The sequence below is a fragment of the Chiroxiphia lanceolata genome, chromosome 4, assembly GCF_009829145.1.
Source record: "Chiroxiphia lanceolata isolate bChiLan1 chromosome 4, bChiLan1.pri, whole genome shotgun sequence".
In the NCBI taxonomy this organism is placed as follows: domain Eukaryota; kingdom Metazoa; phylum Chordata; class Aves; order Passeriformes; family Pipridae; genus Chiroxiphia; species Chiroxiphia lanceolata.
The window spans coordinates 61,871,771-61,885,116 of record NC_045640.1 but is presented as its reverse complement, the minus strand read 5'-3'; the positions used below and the strand labels follow the sequence as shown (position 1 = coordinate 61,885,116).

At 36.4% G+C, this 13,346-nt stretch overlaps 1 protein-coding gene across 1 annotated transcript in view; it reads left to right on the top strand.

Annotated features, from left to right (window-relative positions):
* HHIP (hedgehog interacting protein) overlaps positions 1–13,346 on the top strand; it is a 73,489-nt gene that overhangs the window by 53,406 nt on the left and 6,737 nt on the right. The window contains exons 8-11 of the mRNA XM_032686344.1: positions 566–687; positions 2,727–2,850; positions 3,503–3,633; positions 4,229–4,310. Of these exons, the coding sequence (XP_032542235.1) occupies positions 566–687; positions 2,727–2,850; positions 3,503–3,633; positions 4,229–4,310 (459 nt within the window). The remainder of the gene's footprint in view (positions 1–565; positions 688–2,726; positions 2,851–3,502; positions 3,634–4,228; positions 4,311–13,346) is intronic.

Here is a 13,346-nt window from a genome sequence, read left to right as displayed (position 1 = left end):
AGATGGGAATCTTGACTGGGAATAATAGGCACGTGGAAAACAAATGAGAACATCTGGTGATATCTAAACAATAGCAAGGAGGAGAACAATGCTTTAACTAAACAACACATAACTCAGCGAATTAGGTGGGTGGTAGTACTGAAGTAACATTTAAAGTCATGGTTTGAAAATAATCAGAAAGTCAAGTTGTTCAGATAAGGAGTTGATTCTGGGACTTTTTAACAGTCCAAAATTCCTACACCATATAAGTCAATTCATTTTGCTTGGTTAAGGCACTATTCATTTCAGGTGCTTTAGAGCAGAGTACATTTTATTACTAGGAAAAATTAGTTTTATATCAGACTATATAAAAAATGGTGTAGGAATGGGAAAGTTGTAAGATCTTTTGGATATGAATCTAACACATCGTCGGATATTTTGGCTCTGTATAAAATAGGTCCCTCACATGGGTAGGCACCAAAAAGACACAATAATATTTTAAAATGTGATGCTTCATACTATTTAAAATTATGAACTCATCTATTTCATGGATTTTCTTCTTTCTTCTTTTTTTTTTGTTTTACAGGTGTGCTGTGGACCGCCATCCAACTGATGTAAACATCAATTTAACTATACTTTGCTCAGATTCAAATGGAAAGAACAGATCTTCAGCAAGAATCTTACAAATAATAAAGGGTAAAGACTATGGTAAGTTCCATCCAGGGTAAAGCTGCTGGGAACAGTCAGTTTTTTTGCCCATGGAATAATAAATAGAAAGCAGAAGAGGATAAAGGACTGTATAGCCATGATAGGAAACTTAGAACACAGATAGGAGAGATAACCTACCAAAGACAGAACTTCTGAAAAGTTCCATCTTTTCAAGGTAGAACTTCAAGGTACAAGCAGATAAAAGATTCAGGACAAAACAAAATTTAAATGACTCAACTTTGTTCTTGTTGGTGTAGAATATTATGTAAATAAGATTTAATAAATTTGACTGTTGCTAGTCCGTCAAAGGTCAAACTGTTGGTGCATATATTGGCTCAGAAAGAGAAGATTTTGGAATATCAGGAAGTGATGAAAATGTATTCTTAGTCATTCATAAATAACCTTTTAAGACAGAATGGAAACCTCATGTAATGGACCTCCTATAATGGAAAAAATGAGATAGACAACAACAGACCTCAGCCAAACAGGGAAATGACTGAACTCTGTTTAAATGTTACTAAAAATAAAAAACTTAGAAAAATGCTCTATGCTACTTCTTCATGATAAATGGCTAGTTTAGATTAGATGACAAAAAGATAAATACACTCAATTAGGGACTTTAAATTATTAAAGCATTTCATGTTCTCTCTGAATTAGTATGACTGTCAGTCACAATTTTAGTTTAATGTTTGACTCTGACACTCACTAAGGTCACTTGCTAGTTCAGGCAAGCCAGGTGACAGCTACTCTGAGCCATCATCCACCTTGACTGACCATTTAGCAGCTTGTAAATCCACGATGGTAAGATGTGATAAATGCCACTGGTCTGTCTCCCGAAATGCAGCATTTTCTGGTTTTATTCACATCCCTGGTTCCCCCACCTGTACTTTACTTACAAGCAAAGCAGCTGTGCTGTCCTGTACAACAGTACACAATAGTATCATGCAATTGTACTGCTTCAGTTATTGTGTGTATTTTCTGTGTCCATTTTACAAAAGCCAAACCAAAGAATAATATTTGGTTAACCACTGCTCCAATGGAATTTTGACTGCATCTTTATTGCAGAGTAAACTAAGCAATACTGTGCCTATCCAGAACAGCTTGCCAATATTAATACTAGGCTATGGGTCAACTCCTTCAATAAAAAGAGTTCATCATCCTTTTCTCCCCCATAAAATTTCAGGTCTTACTCTTGTAGAATAATCTGGAAAATGCATTTACCAAAGACTTGCAGATAGCCTTCTGACTAAAAAATTTCCTATAAAACAAAATGGTCTATTGGTTGTGGTTTTTATTTAAAATTACGCAGTTATCATGTCAAATTGAGCCTACTTTTACCCTAAGCAGTATTTGATTAAATGAGTAGGAAAATGTACACTGAAACTTCCTCGAAGACTTATTTGATAGGACTAAACTCTGCAGTTTTGTGAAAAAAGAAAAAAAAATGTATAGGAATTGCAACTACAGCAACAGTGTAAAATTGCCACAAGAAGCTGTGGCAAGTTATATTAGTTTTTATGGGATGTAACACACTCACCATATTTAAAACTCTGATTTTGAAAGAGTTTCTCAAACCACTGAAAGGCTTTGAAAACAAGTTTTGTTGAAAATCAGTGGAATTTCTGCTCTTAGTTACTGGACTTCACAGTAAAGGGGGGGTAAGTTGTACTCCTGAAGTTCAAGAGATCCATTTTGCAGACTGTATTGACACCAGAAATTAATAGCAGTAACAACATCAATTTCAATGAAAGTCCAACCTAATCTTTGTGTAGTTTTATTGTCCCAGGTTGTGCACATGGAAGAAAGCAACTATACCCTCTCCTATTGAAAGTCTTTAATGGATTGTTTCACAAACAGACCTGGTTGTAACTTCATGATTTTTTTTTTTTTTTTGAAATGTTTCGTTTCTGGCAACACATCTTGAATTTTGAGGAATCTTTAAATGGAATTAACCCGTTTCCTTCAAGCAATAGCATTTTCATAAATGCGAACCGATATGAGACTGCGTGTGATCTAATGCTACGGTAGTTCCTTTTTAGAAAGCGAGCCTTCGCTTTTGGAATTCAAACCGTTCAGCAGCGGATCCCTGGTTGGTGGATTTGTCTATCGAGGCTGCCAGTCTGAAAGACTCTACGGAAGTTACGTATTTGGAGACCGCAATGGGTACGTTTCTTACAACTCAAACACAAATGGCTCTAGGGTATACTTAGCCACTCAGCTTCCTGTATGAAGGACCACCAAAGGTCTTGTATATTGTGTCACTTTGCCAGGTTAGCACTGTGATAAATGCAGATTAAACTCTAGATTTGGAAATAAAAGAGCACAGCATTCTAATGGTGACATGCATAACACAGTTAAGCCTTGCAAAAAAGTACAAAGAGACTCACATCATGGTTCCCTTAAGATTTTAGTTCTAGATATGCTTACATGCAGCTTTTACACTATGAGGGGAATAAATGTTAATCATGAAACTGTTTCCCAAACAAACTGGTAAGGCATTGAAAGCTTTTGGGATTTTATGGAAACATCACTGATGGAGCAACATGAATGTTTCTGTAATGAATGGGCATAGCTTCCCCATACCAGATAGCTGAATATTCACAAATGGTTGTGTAGTATAGCTTGAACACAATTTTGCAATATTTGAATGACTGGATGGCTTTTAAGCATCTGAAAAATAAATCATAAGACAATGAACTGCATAGATGTATCTATGGAGCTTCTTGCAGAAAGTGTTTACTTATTTATCTGGACAATGAAAACTCTCTATTCCAAATGTAATGTAACAATTTGTTTTATGTGTTCTTGAATATAGAAATTTTTTAACACTGCAACAGAGTCCTGCAACCAAACAGTGGCAAGAGAAACCCCTCTGTCTTGGCAACACTGGCTCGTGCAGAGGTTTCTTTTCAGGCCCTGTCTTGGGATTTGGTGAAGATGAATTAGGTAAATACTAAAAAAAGTTCTTAAATCATAAGGCTTATCAGTCATGCCTGCTGAAGTATTCACAATTCTAGTAAATGTTTAAAAAGAAGGCTATCTTTCCTTTGCCAAAGCTGTCTACACTGCTCTCAGCTACACCTCAGCAGCCTTGTAAGAAGAACAGAGGAGAGAATGTGTGGTTGGAAGGGTCAAAGGTCCTTATTGTCTCTCACACCCTGTGAACTCTGTCACTCACTACGACACAATGTATCATATACTTGCCCTTATTCCCAACATTACAGATTTAAGTGGCAAAGAGATTGAATGAGCAGACTGATCCCCCTCTTCTCCCTTCCTCACAAATTTTACCTTTTTTAACCAACTTATACTATATGAAAGACAAAACGCTCATGATAGAATATATATGATGTTTTAGCATCAATTCAGGTAGAGTGCCTCTATACATTTTCAAATACCAATGGTTCTGCTGTATATTTCAGCACTGAGTGTTTCTTCTGAAGTTTTTTTAATCTCATTTGGCAAATACAGCTAGATCACAAAAGTCATGTATTTTCCTTAGAAAAGGAGAACTAATTTATTGCATTGGCTTTCCTAACAGGTGAGATTTACATATTATCAAGCAGTAAAAGTATGACACAGCCTCACAGCGGAAAACTCTACAAGATTGTTGACCCAAAGAGGTGAGCATTGCATTTCTCTTTCAAATCAGCCTTTCCTTCAACTGGTTAAAAACCAAAAGGTAACCGTAGTTCTTTCCACGTGGCTGAATTATGCAATAGTGACATTCAATAAAAAGGGATGGTCCTGGTAGTTCTGAAGCCAAATGGCTTTTAGGTACCAGATGGAAAGCATATGCTGGAATTCTCCTCAGTGCTACTGCTTCCTTACTTGACACTATGGTGGGACAATGCACAACAGGAGATGGCTCAAAAGATTAGTACTGGGTGGCAACACCTATTCTAAGCAACTAGAGAAAATCATTTGACAGTACGAGCTAGTGTCAGTTTTGCCACAAATAAGTTCTGAGGGACTAGTTCAGCCTTTCTCTTTGGTTGTACAGGAGATACCACCAATGGGGACTAACACAGAGGCCTCACTCAGTCCTCAGTGGGTGTGAAGTGTTCCTGCTTACTAGTTTTCAGTGTCCTTCCCTGCATTTACCTGTCTCTCCCTGGGCAGGTTTGGAGCCCCAAGGAAGGAAATCCTTTGTCCTTGGGCTGTGTGCCAGAAATACACGAAGTTCTTTAACGGTTCTTATAACTCTGCTTCTAAAAGGCTTATAAATCCCACTCAAGTGATTTATAAGACTCAGATTTAATAGGATTGGTCTAATTATTTAGACTAATTTACCAGTTTTAAAATGAGGATAAATTAAAATTATCAAACCAAAGTTTCTTGGGATGTGATCTTTGCAGAGCAGCTAGAGCTATGAAAATATTAGGGAATATGCAAAAAAAAGCCAGTCCCCAACATGACCCAGGGGCCCCAGCAGCAGTAAGATCTGATGACTAGCAGATACTCACTTTGGCTGGGGGAATACCATTTTCTTCATGATGGATCTTGCTGCTCTATCAGACCAAGTCTGCCAAGTAAAAGTAGCATATCCATCCTGAAAAAGCATCAGAAATCAACACAAAATGAAAGAGCCAACAGAAGTAAAGTTTGTTGTATAATTACTTTGACCCCATCATACCCTGCAAAAGCTACTGTCTATTTTTTTCAGCATCTACTTCAGCATGTTTCTTCATTAGTATCAGATACAGTCAGACTTGTATTTTTGGTTTTGCTGTTAAGAAAAGAATTTTCCTGTTGAACTAAAACTCTAAAAATTGTTACTGGGACAACAAGTGAATACAACAATAAAATCACAAAATTGGATGCGCGCTGTACTATAAGTTACAGTAGAGTTTCAGTGTTTTATAACTGTACTATCCCAAAACAACGGCAAATAGTCTGGAAGCAGATGTTACCACAGGTTAGTGCAGTCTGTCAGTCAAGGTTATTATGTATGTTTTATTTATGCTTTCTGGTATTGAAAACATTTTTTCAGAACAAAACTTGCCATTCTTACTGGGATTGTTTAGTCTGTTGGTGTATGGTTTTAAGTGAATTTTACACCCTAAATCCACTATTAGTATCTAATTACATGGGGCTGCCTTGTTTGACCTCGGCTTTTTGTTCTTGTTACCTCTTCCAGTAGGGTGGTCTTCAGCTGACATACCTGAAAGGCCAGACCTCCCATTGCTGCACTCACGGTTGGCTGTTTTCATGTATGGAAAAGGGTCAAGACTGTGTTTGGTTACTGGTGAAAGTAACCAGAAAACTATAGAATACTTTTCTAAATTGGCACACAGTTGATATTAAACAGACTGTGGCAAAGGGATATAGTTTTTGGTAATCTTTTTTTAGAAACATGGGATAATTTTCATTCAGGCAAAGTTTTGAGTTTTGTTGGTTTTCAGTCTCACACCACTGCAGGCTTTTAAGGGAAAGAAAATGAGATACTTCCACAAAAGAGAGCTGTAGCTCTATTTACCATTTCATGCTAAGTTCCTGTTACCCATGTAAACAATTTTTAAAAATTCCATGGCTTTGGGAAAATGTTCATGTAAACTTTTATTAACAGAATATTATTATTCACATGTTAATATTTTACTGCTTCTTCCTCATGGTGTGCATCATACCAATACAAATATATATATATATGTGTAAACACTGGCACACTAAAGATGATACAGGTGGACTATGAGCATCAGGTATAAATAAAATCATCAAACTATTGATCTTTCATGTCTTAGAAATTCATTACTTAATAACAAAACCCTGTGAGAGGTGGCCCCCGGCAGACTTGTTAATTTGCAAAGAGAACTTTCCATGCCTGGGGCAGTGTAAAAGAACAAAATTATCATTCCTTGCGGTAGCCCCTTGCTAAAAATCAATACCTTCATGCAAAACCCAGCCTTCTTCTGCTAGTGGTCATTTGTAAGCTGCTGCAAGCTTGCAAAATTATTCTTTTATTTCAGATAATAAATGTTACATGAAGGTGCAGAATTTGTATTCTTTTGATCTTTGTCAAATCATAGAAACATTAAGGTTGAAAATGAGCTCCAAGATCATCAAGTCCAACCTTTTGAGAGAACACCACCTTCTCAACTAGAACATAGCACTAAGTGCCACGTCCAGTCATTTCTTGAACACTTCCAGGGCTGGTGACTCCACCACCTCCCTGGGCAGCCCATTCCAATGCTTGACAAGTCTTCCAGAGAGGAAGCTTTTCCCGATGTCCAACCTGAACCTCCCCTGGCACAGTTTGAGGCTGTGTCCTCTCGTCCTGTAGAAAACTACTGCATAATCAAAAGTTGTTCTCAACCATAACCATGACCTGGACTTCCTTGTCTCAAATGTGTCTTAGGACAGAAATCTACTAGTAGGATATTGCTAGCAATAGAAAAAAAAATCAAAATAAGTAGGCAGGTTAAAACATTAGAAGATCAGAAGATGAGGGTAATCCAAAGAACCCTTTGCATTAGTCTTCAATACTCAGCAATGGTAAAGTCCTATCCCAAAAGAATCCTTCAGATGTAATAAAAATGAGGTGTTAAACTGAGGTGATACATAACAAATTGATAAACATGATCAGTACAGAGGTTCTGAATCCCACGATTGTCGAGGCAGTTTGAAATGTAGAATTCAAGGTACCACAGAGAACTTTTTGTTCAGTTCCTCCAAAGACTTCATGTCAATAACTAAATAGACTCCCATCAAAAGCACATAGTGAAATATTTCTTTTTGTAACAAGGTTTCTAAAATGACACATTAGTACTTGAGAGCTTGTAGACAATAAAGTGAAAAAAAATAGCCCTAAGTATGTGAATTGCTGCAAAATACATATATACTACCTATTACCAAAAATAGAGTGAAGGGTCTAGCCAATAGCAAATTTAGCTTTGAGATTGGAAGAGATGTTGAAAACACTAAGAATTAGAAACACGTAAAACCAGCATGAGGCACATCAGTTAAACCGGCAGTCAAGAGAAGTTCTCAAGTTAAAATTGTGTCTCTGAAAAATATATCCATTTTTTGATGATTATAAAAAAAACTAACACTTTCCAGGGATAGGAACTAGTGAGAACATACAGGGAGAAAGACTTATTTTCTTCTCAACTAAAAGGGTTAGTCAGATATCCTGAAGATTGATGCAAATACTAGTACTTTATAAATTGTCTTTGTGACCAAAAAACAAAACCTTTTTATTTTGTGGTTTCCTACTTTCTGTTCCATAATTTTTCTGTTGTGCTTTCTGTTTCTACAAATACATACTTATATCAAGCACAAAAGCATTGATGTATTCAAAGGCAAAATAACTAGGTGATCAGTGATGTAGAAAATATATAGAGGTTCAAATATTCCTAACAGAGAAAATAGGAGACAACCCCATTAGAAAAGAAAATGTAATCATTTTTCTAGCATGATGAGAGGAGAAAATTAACTGTGAAAATGAATATTTAAATAAGTAAGATCTGTTGATAGGTCCATGTACTCTGTAACTTAAACATTATTACCAGACCAAGAAGTAAGAAAATAAACTTTGGATGGTGGTAGAACAGCCATAAAGTGGTTTTGTAAGTCTTCTTTTAGAATATTTGCAACAGGATCACTTTCATTTCTAAGGAAATTATAGATAAAATGAAAGACATTCAGAGAAGAGCTCTCAAACTGACAGACAATGCAAAAGTTTTCCATTTAAAAGATGTCCTCTATCCCCTGTGAAGTTTTAGGCGTGCACACGTAGGAAGATTTCCTCTTCCTCTCCTTATAACACCTTATAGATCTGGATTTCAATGTGTTTCCTATCAACAGCCAGAATAGCTGCTTTCCACTGGGTTGAAACTTGAACTTGATTCAAACCATCTCACTCCTCTTTCATGCCCCCCCAGGGTATATAATTCCACTTATCATCCTTTCCATAATCACCTTCTGGGATTTCCGCTGTCAGAGAATATTTCCAAACAACTGATTTGAAACACGAAGGGACAATATCTAGGTCATACCTCATTCTGACATTGTTCAGGCTCTTTAGAAAACCATTAGTGATTTTGTTTTTTAGTATGAGTCAAGAGTGTTTGATGGTATGACAGAAGAAAAGCATTTATGAAAGTGGAGCCCTGCTAAAGACTTTAATTACTATGGAAATGCAAACTCAGAAACACATAGTTTTAGACTAATCTGCATCAAGATAGTTCTGATGGGTTATAGATATACTCTGAAGCTACTACTGGAAACTCTCTGTAGAATGAGCCAATTTTGTTGGTGAATATGCTCACCAAGCCAGGTGGGCCATATGATTTCTTTCTGTTCAGAAAGTTACTATCCCTTAAGTCATTTGAGGGAATGGAAAGCCAGAATTAATGTCTAATTATGTTTAGTTTAGCCAGAGCATGCAAAATTCTTATCTCATTTACCTACCCACATGCAGTTACTATTCCCATAAGAGACACTAAAGAGAAATTAGAGCTTTTTGCGAATACCAGCCTAGAGAGTTTCAATTTACAGAAGTACTTCACAAAAACTCCTTTGTAACCACGATGGAAAAACCTAAGGATTTTTTTCAATCACATCACAGCTCACTGACTGTAAAAGTTTTTGTTTTGGTTTTGGGATTTTTTTTTTCCCCTTTTTTTAAAGTCTTTCTAGCATTGGCTATTAAGGAGTTCTCACTTTTTATCGCTTTATAAGGAAAAAAAAACAGCTCAGTTTATCTTTTGCTTATTTTCTGGAGCCTGCAGGAAGCCTCTGCCATCCTAAAGAAAGTCACACATAATAGAGCAGCTTTAGCGCAGTAAGCCAGTCTTTCCCAATTCATCAGTCAAAGTGTTATGCAAGTGGCCCCCTAAATTGATAAATTCCCACAGTGCCTGTTGACCCAGCTGCCAAGTGCTCATGCAGCAGGTGTTGTTTTCATGACCACCCTGACAGTAATACAAACTGTTTAGCAGTTGCATTGACCTCTTAGCTATTAACATTGATACAGGCTTCACTAGGGACTAGTTTTCAAACATGACAGAATTTCTTAAGACTAGAGGTCATGAACAAGTATACCATATAAGAATAAATTTGATATGCTGCTGAGTTTAAATCTTAAAAGCCATGAGTTTTTTCCACATTATTCCCATGTAGTAAATCTGGAGACAAGTAACGAGCTTTTGGCATCTCTCCCAGGACTAAAGGTATACTTTTTAATTTTAGAAGCTGTACCTGAAGAGATGCTATATTTATTCCATGACAAGTAGTAAATTTAGTCTAAGACAAGGAGTGAAACAAAATTATTTTTTCTTGACATTTTCCCTTATAAAGGGAAAAAACCCAACAACTAATGCACAAATTTTGGTGATATACTTTAGGATCATTCTAATGTCTAATATCTTCTGTGCAGGTAATTGAAGCATAACATTCCATATATTTTGTATCACAGTCAGGATTTCTACAGCAGTGTGTCTTGTTTGAATCTGAACATCCAGGAATTTTGTCTGGTTTTTTTTTTTTCCTCTACTTTAGTGGAGAAGGAGAGATTTTGATATTGTGTCAAAAGCATGGCGAAGGAATTGCTTTCTGTTCAGTACCATTGTTTTACTGCTGAATTTGGCCCTCCATTTGCATCTGAGTTACAAACAGCACATATAGCAACTAAATCACTCTGTGCATTTTTGTGGAGAGAAGCGCTAAAGAAAGCACGAAATCCTGAGCAACACCAGGATGAGTCTTAATCTATTAAAGCATGTTAGACTTTTATATGCCTCTAAACTAACAGTAGAGGTTACTTTCTTATATTAGCTACGATAAGGCAGCAAAAATTTCTTTACTCATTGTAGAGTCAAGAATTCCCAGCTCGCTGCACACGTCAGCAAAGGGATCCAGCGAGGCCCCAGCCCCCAGTACAACTTTTCCTCCATGTTCCATACATTTAGAGTTGTTATACAGTTTCATGAAAGCCTGTTTTAACAAGCAAGATATACTGTACTGTACTGTATATATGAACAGCTCTTTAAGATAACTAGAATTGTACAGACCATATAAATAGTCATTATCAGCTACATTTTTGGCTGACTTTCTGTGGACCAAATAGTGCTTACTGTAAGAGTAATCAAGCTGTACCCTTTAGAGTTTTATAGATTGAGGGATACAAGGAAAAAAATTCTCTCCAGCCTAGAGTGTGGCTCCATCTATTCCCCTCCATTTTCCACGTCAAGAGACACAGCGAAGCACTAGTTATATAAACAAAATCATAGGCTTGTCTAAGTGCAGGAAAGATCAAGTCCCAACAGTCCGTTTCGAGACTTATGTTACCTTCGTGAAATTCAGTTCAACTTGTGCTGAGACTGAAAATTTCCACCCCTTTCAGGCCTTAAAAATGCAAAGTGTAAGTACTGAGGGGCAGAGACTTTCTCTCCACACACGTTGGTCCCATAACAGCATTCGAATCCTGAGAAAGAAGTGTGGCTTTTCCCGTAGTACAGCTAAGGAAACCCTGCAATTCTCACACACAAGAAGGATTCTGCTGCAGCTGCATTTGTATTTCTCTTCTCCTAAGGCACTCTGCCAACCACAATTTTTTCCATCTTTGTTTCTACTCCACCCCACCATTAATAAATATTATCCAAGGCTGATGAGTACAAGTTATTGATTGATGGTAGAATAAAAGGCAAGGTTATATTCACAAGTACCAAGAGCAGTAGAAAATTTTAAATTAGAAAAGTGACCAGACATACTTGGCTGGATACAAAAAAAGTCTGATTTCTGCCTTCCTATTACATACAAAAAGAAATATATAGTCCAGCATTATCACAGATAAATACTTTACATCTCTTAATAAAATAAATCATTATGTATACAAATAAAATATCTTTGTGACTTATGAGGTCATTCTTTGCTAAAGATTTGCCACTGAAGCTTGTTTCCAAGAGATGCTCCAGGAGCCTGAGGTTATACTTCCTGCTAAACACAGCACTCTACTTGTGTTTGAGCAAGAAGAAGAGAAGACTCCCATTTAAAGTAACTTGAAATACATGGGCTTTAATAGTGCCAGATGAAGAAAGAATCTTGCCTCCTATGCAGTTGGCTATAAAGAAATCATCTCAAATATAGATTTTTTTTTTTCCTTGGACATAGGAATGAGAAAACAGATATTTTTCCTTTAAATCTGAACAAGTCTCCACTGAAAATCATATAATTTTGTAGAACAGTTTCCAAAATATCATTGCCTGTGAATATTGCATATAATTTTTAAGTGTAGGAACTTTTTTAACCAGATCATGTGTAACACACTCATTACTACAGAACTGGAATTCCTTACAGGTCAAAAAAATAATGCATTATATTTAAAAGACAGCTGTGGAAATATGTAAACACTAAAACTGAAAGGGTTTCAAATATGCTGTACCAAAGGTGTCAAAACATGTTTCAAAGCCCTTAAATAATACAGGACCTTCAGTGATTCTCAGAAATGGTTTGGAAATCAGAACTTAGTGCCACGCTAAAGATTCATCTACACATTCTTTCTGCCCTTAACATCTTTGGGGAACCAGTTCCTCTGCATGAATGTTTAAATAATCATGGTAGTAATTAAGATTGAGCAGAGAAAGTGCTATGGTGAAACAAACCAGTGAGCCTGTACTCTATTAGTCTTTCTCAAAGAAAAATGCAAGAAATCCTGTAGTGTACAGTTAGCAAGATGCATGCCAAAATGGGAGGGGGAAATGTAAGCCCAGTCAGCTAGTGAGGGACTTCGATGACATTAGGTATGAATGCTTATTTTTCTTAAAAATTATTTTTACTCTATCTAATATTACTTTGAATGGCCCCATTGTGCATAGAAATATCTTTTTAAAATCCTACTAGAACATGGGCTTCATTGATATTTTAGAAGCTATGAGTTCAGCTAGTTAATTTTATTTTCTTTAGCTTAATTTTTTCCCCTTGATATTTCTTCTGATGTTGAAATGGGAGATAAACAAGAACGCCCAATTTTCCTCCTCTTTTTTTTCTGTCACAGTTTTCTGCACCTCCATCATACTCATTCTTTCTCAGACTCCAAAAACTATCCTTTTCTCCACACAAGAGTATCAGTCTAGGATTTTAATATTTGACAGGGTAATCAGGGCACAAGTCGCTATTCCAGCTATTTGTACATAATTGGGGGTGTAATACTGATATTAGTATTATGAACAATGTTATTTTCTAGTCTGTCTAATACAATTTTGGTTTGGTTTGTTTGGATTCCAGCTGTACACTTAGCCAAGCTTTCTCAAAACTCTCCAGAAAAGTATTAGAATCTTTGTCCTGCATCAAGCTTAGGAATGTATGCCAGTAGTTCAGATTTTTTCCTCGAGAATGAGTAATTTTGTATTTGTCACTAATTAATTTAATTTACCGTGATGCTCCAATTCAATTACTTGATTAGAACACTTGGGAGATCCTGACATTCTTTTCTAAACTTATTCCTGTGCAATGAAACCTACAGGAGAGACAAAACACAGTACATCTACTGGGAACCTGTAGCCTTGTGATGATCCCGTCAGTCTCTATCTGCTGAATTCAGACAGCAAATGTCAGTACGATGACATACAGCTAAATTTAAAACCAAACAAACAGTAAATATCTAAAAAAACCATAGGAAGTTGTATCAACAGTTAGGGCACACTTAAGTTAAAACACTTAAA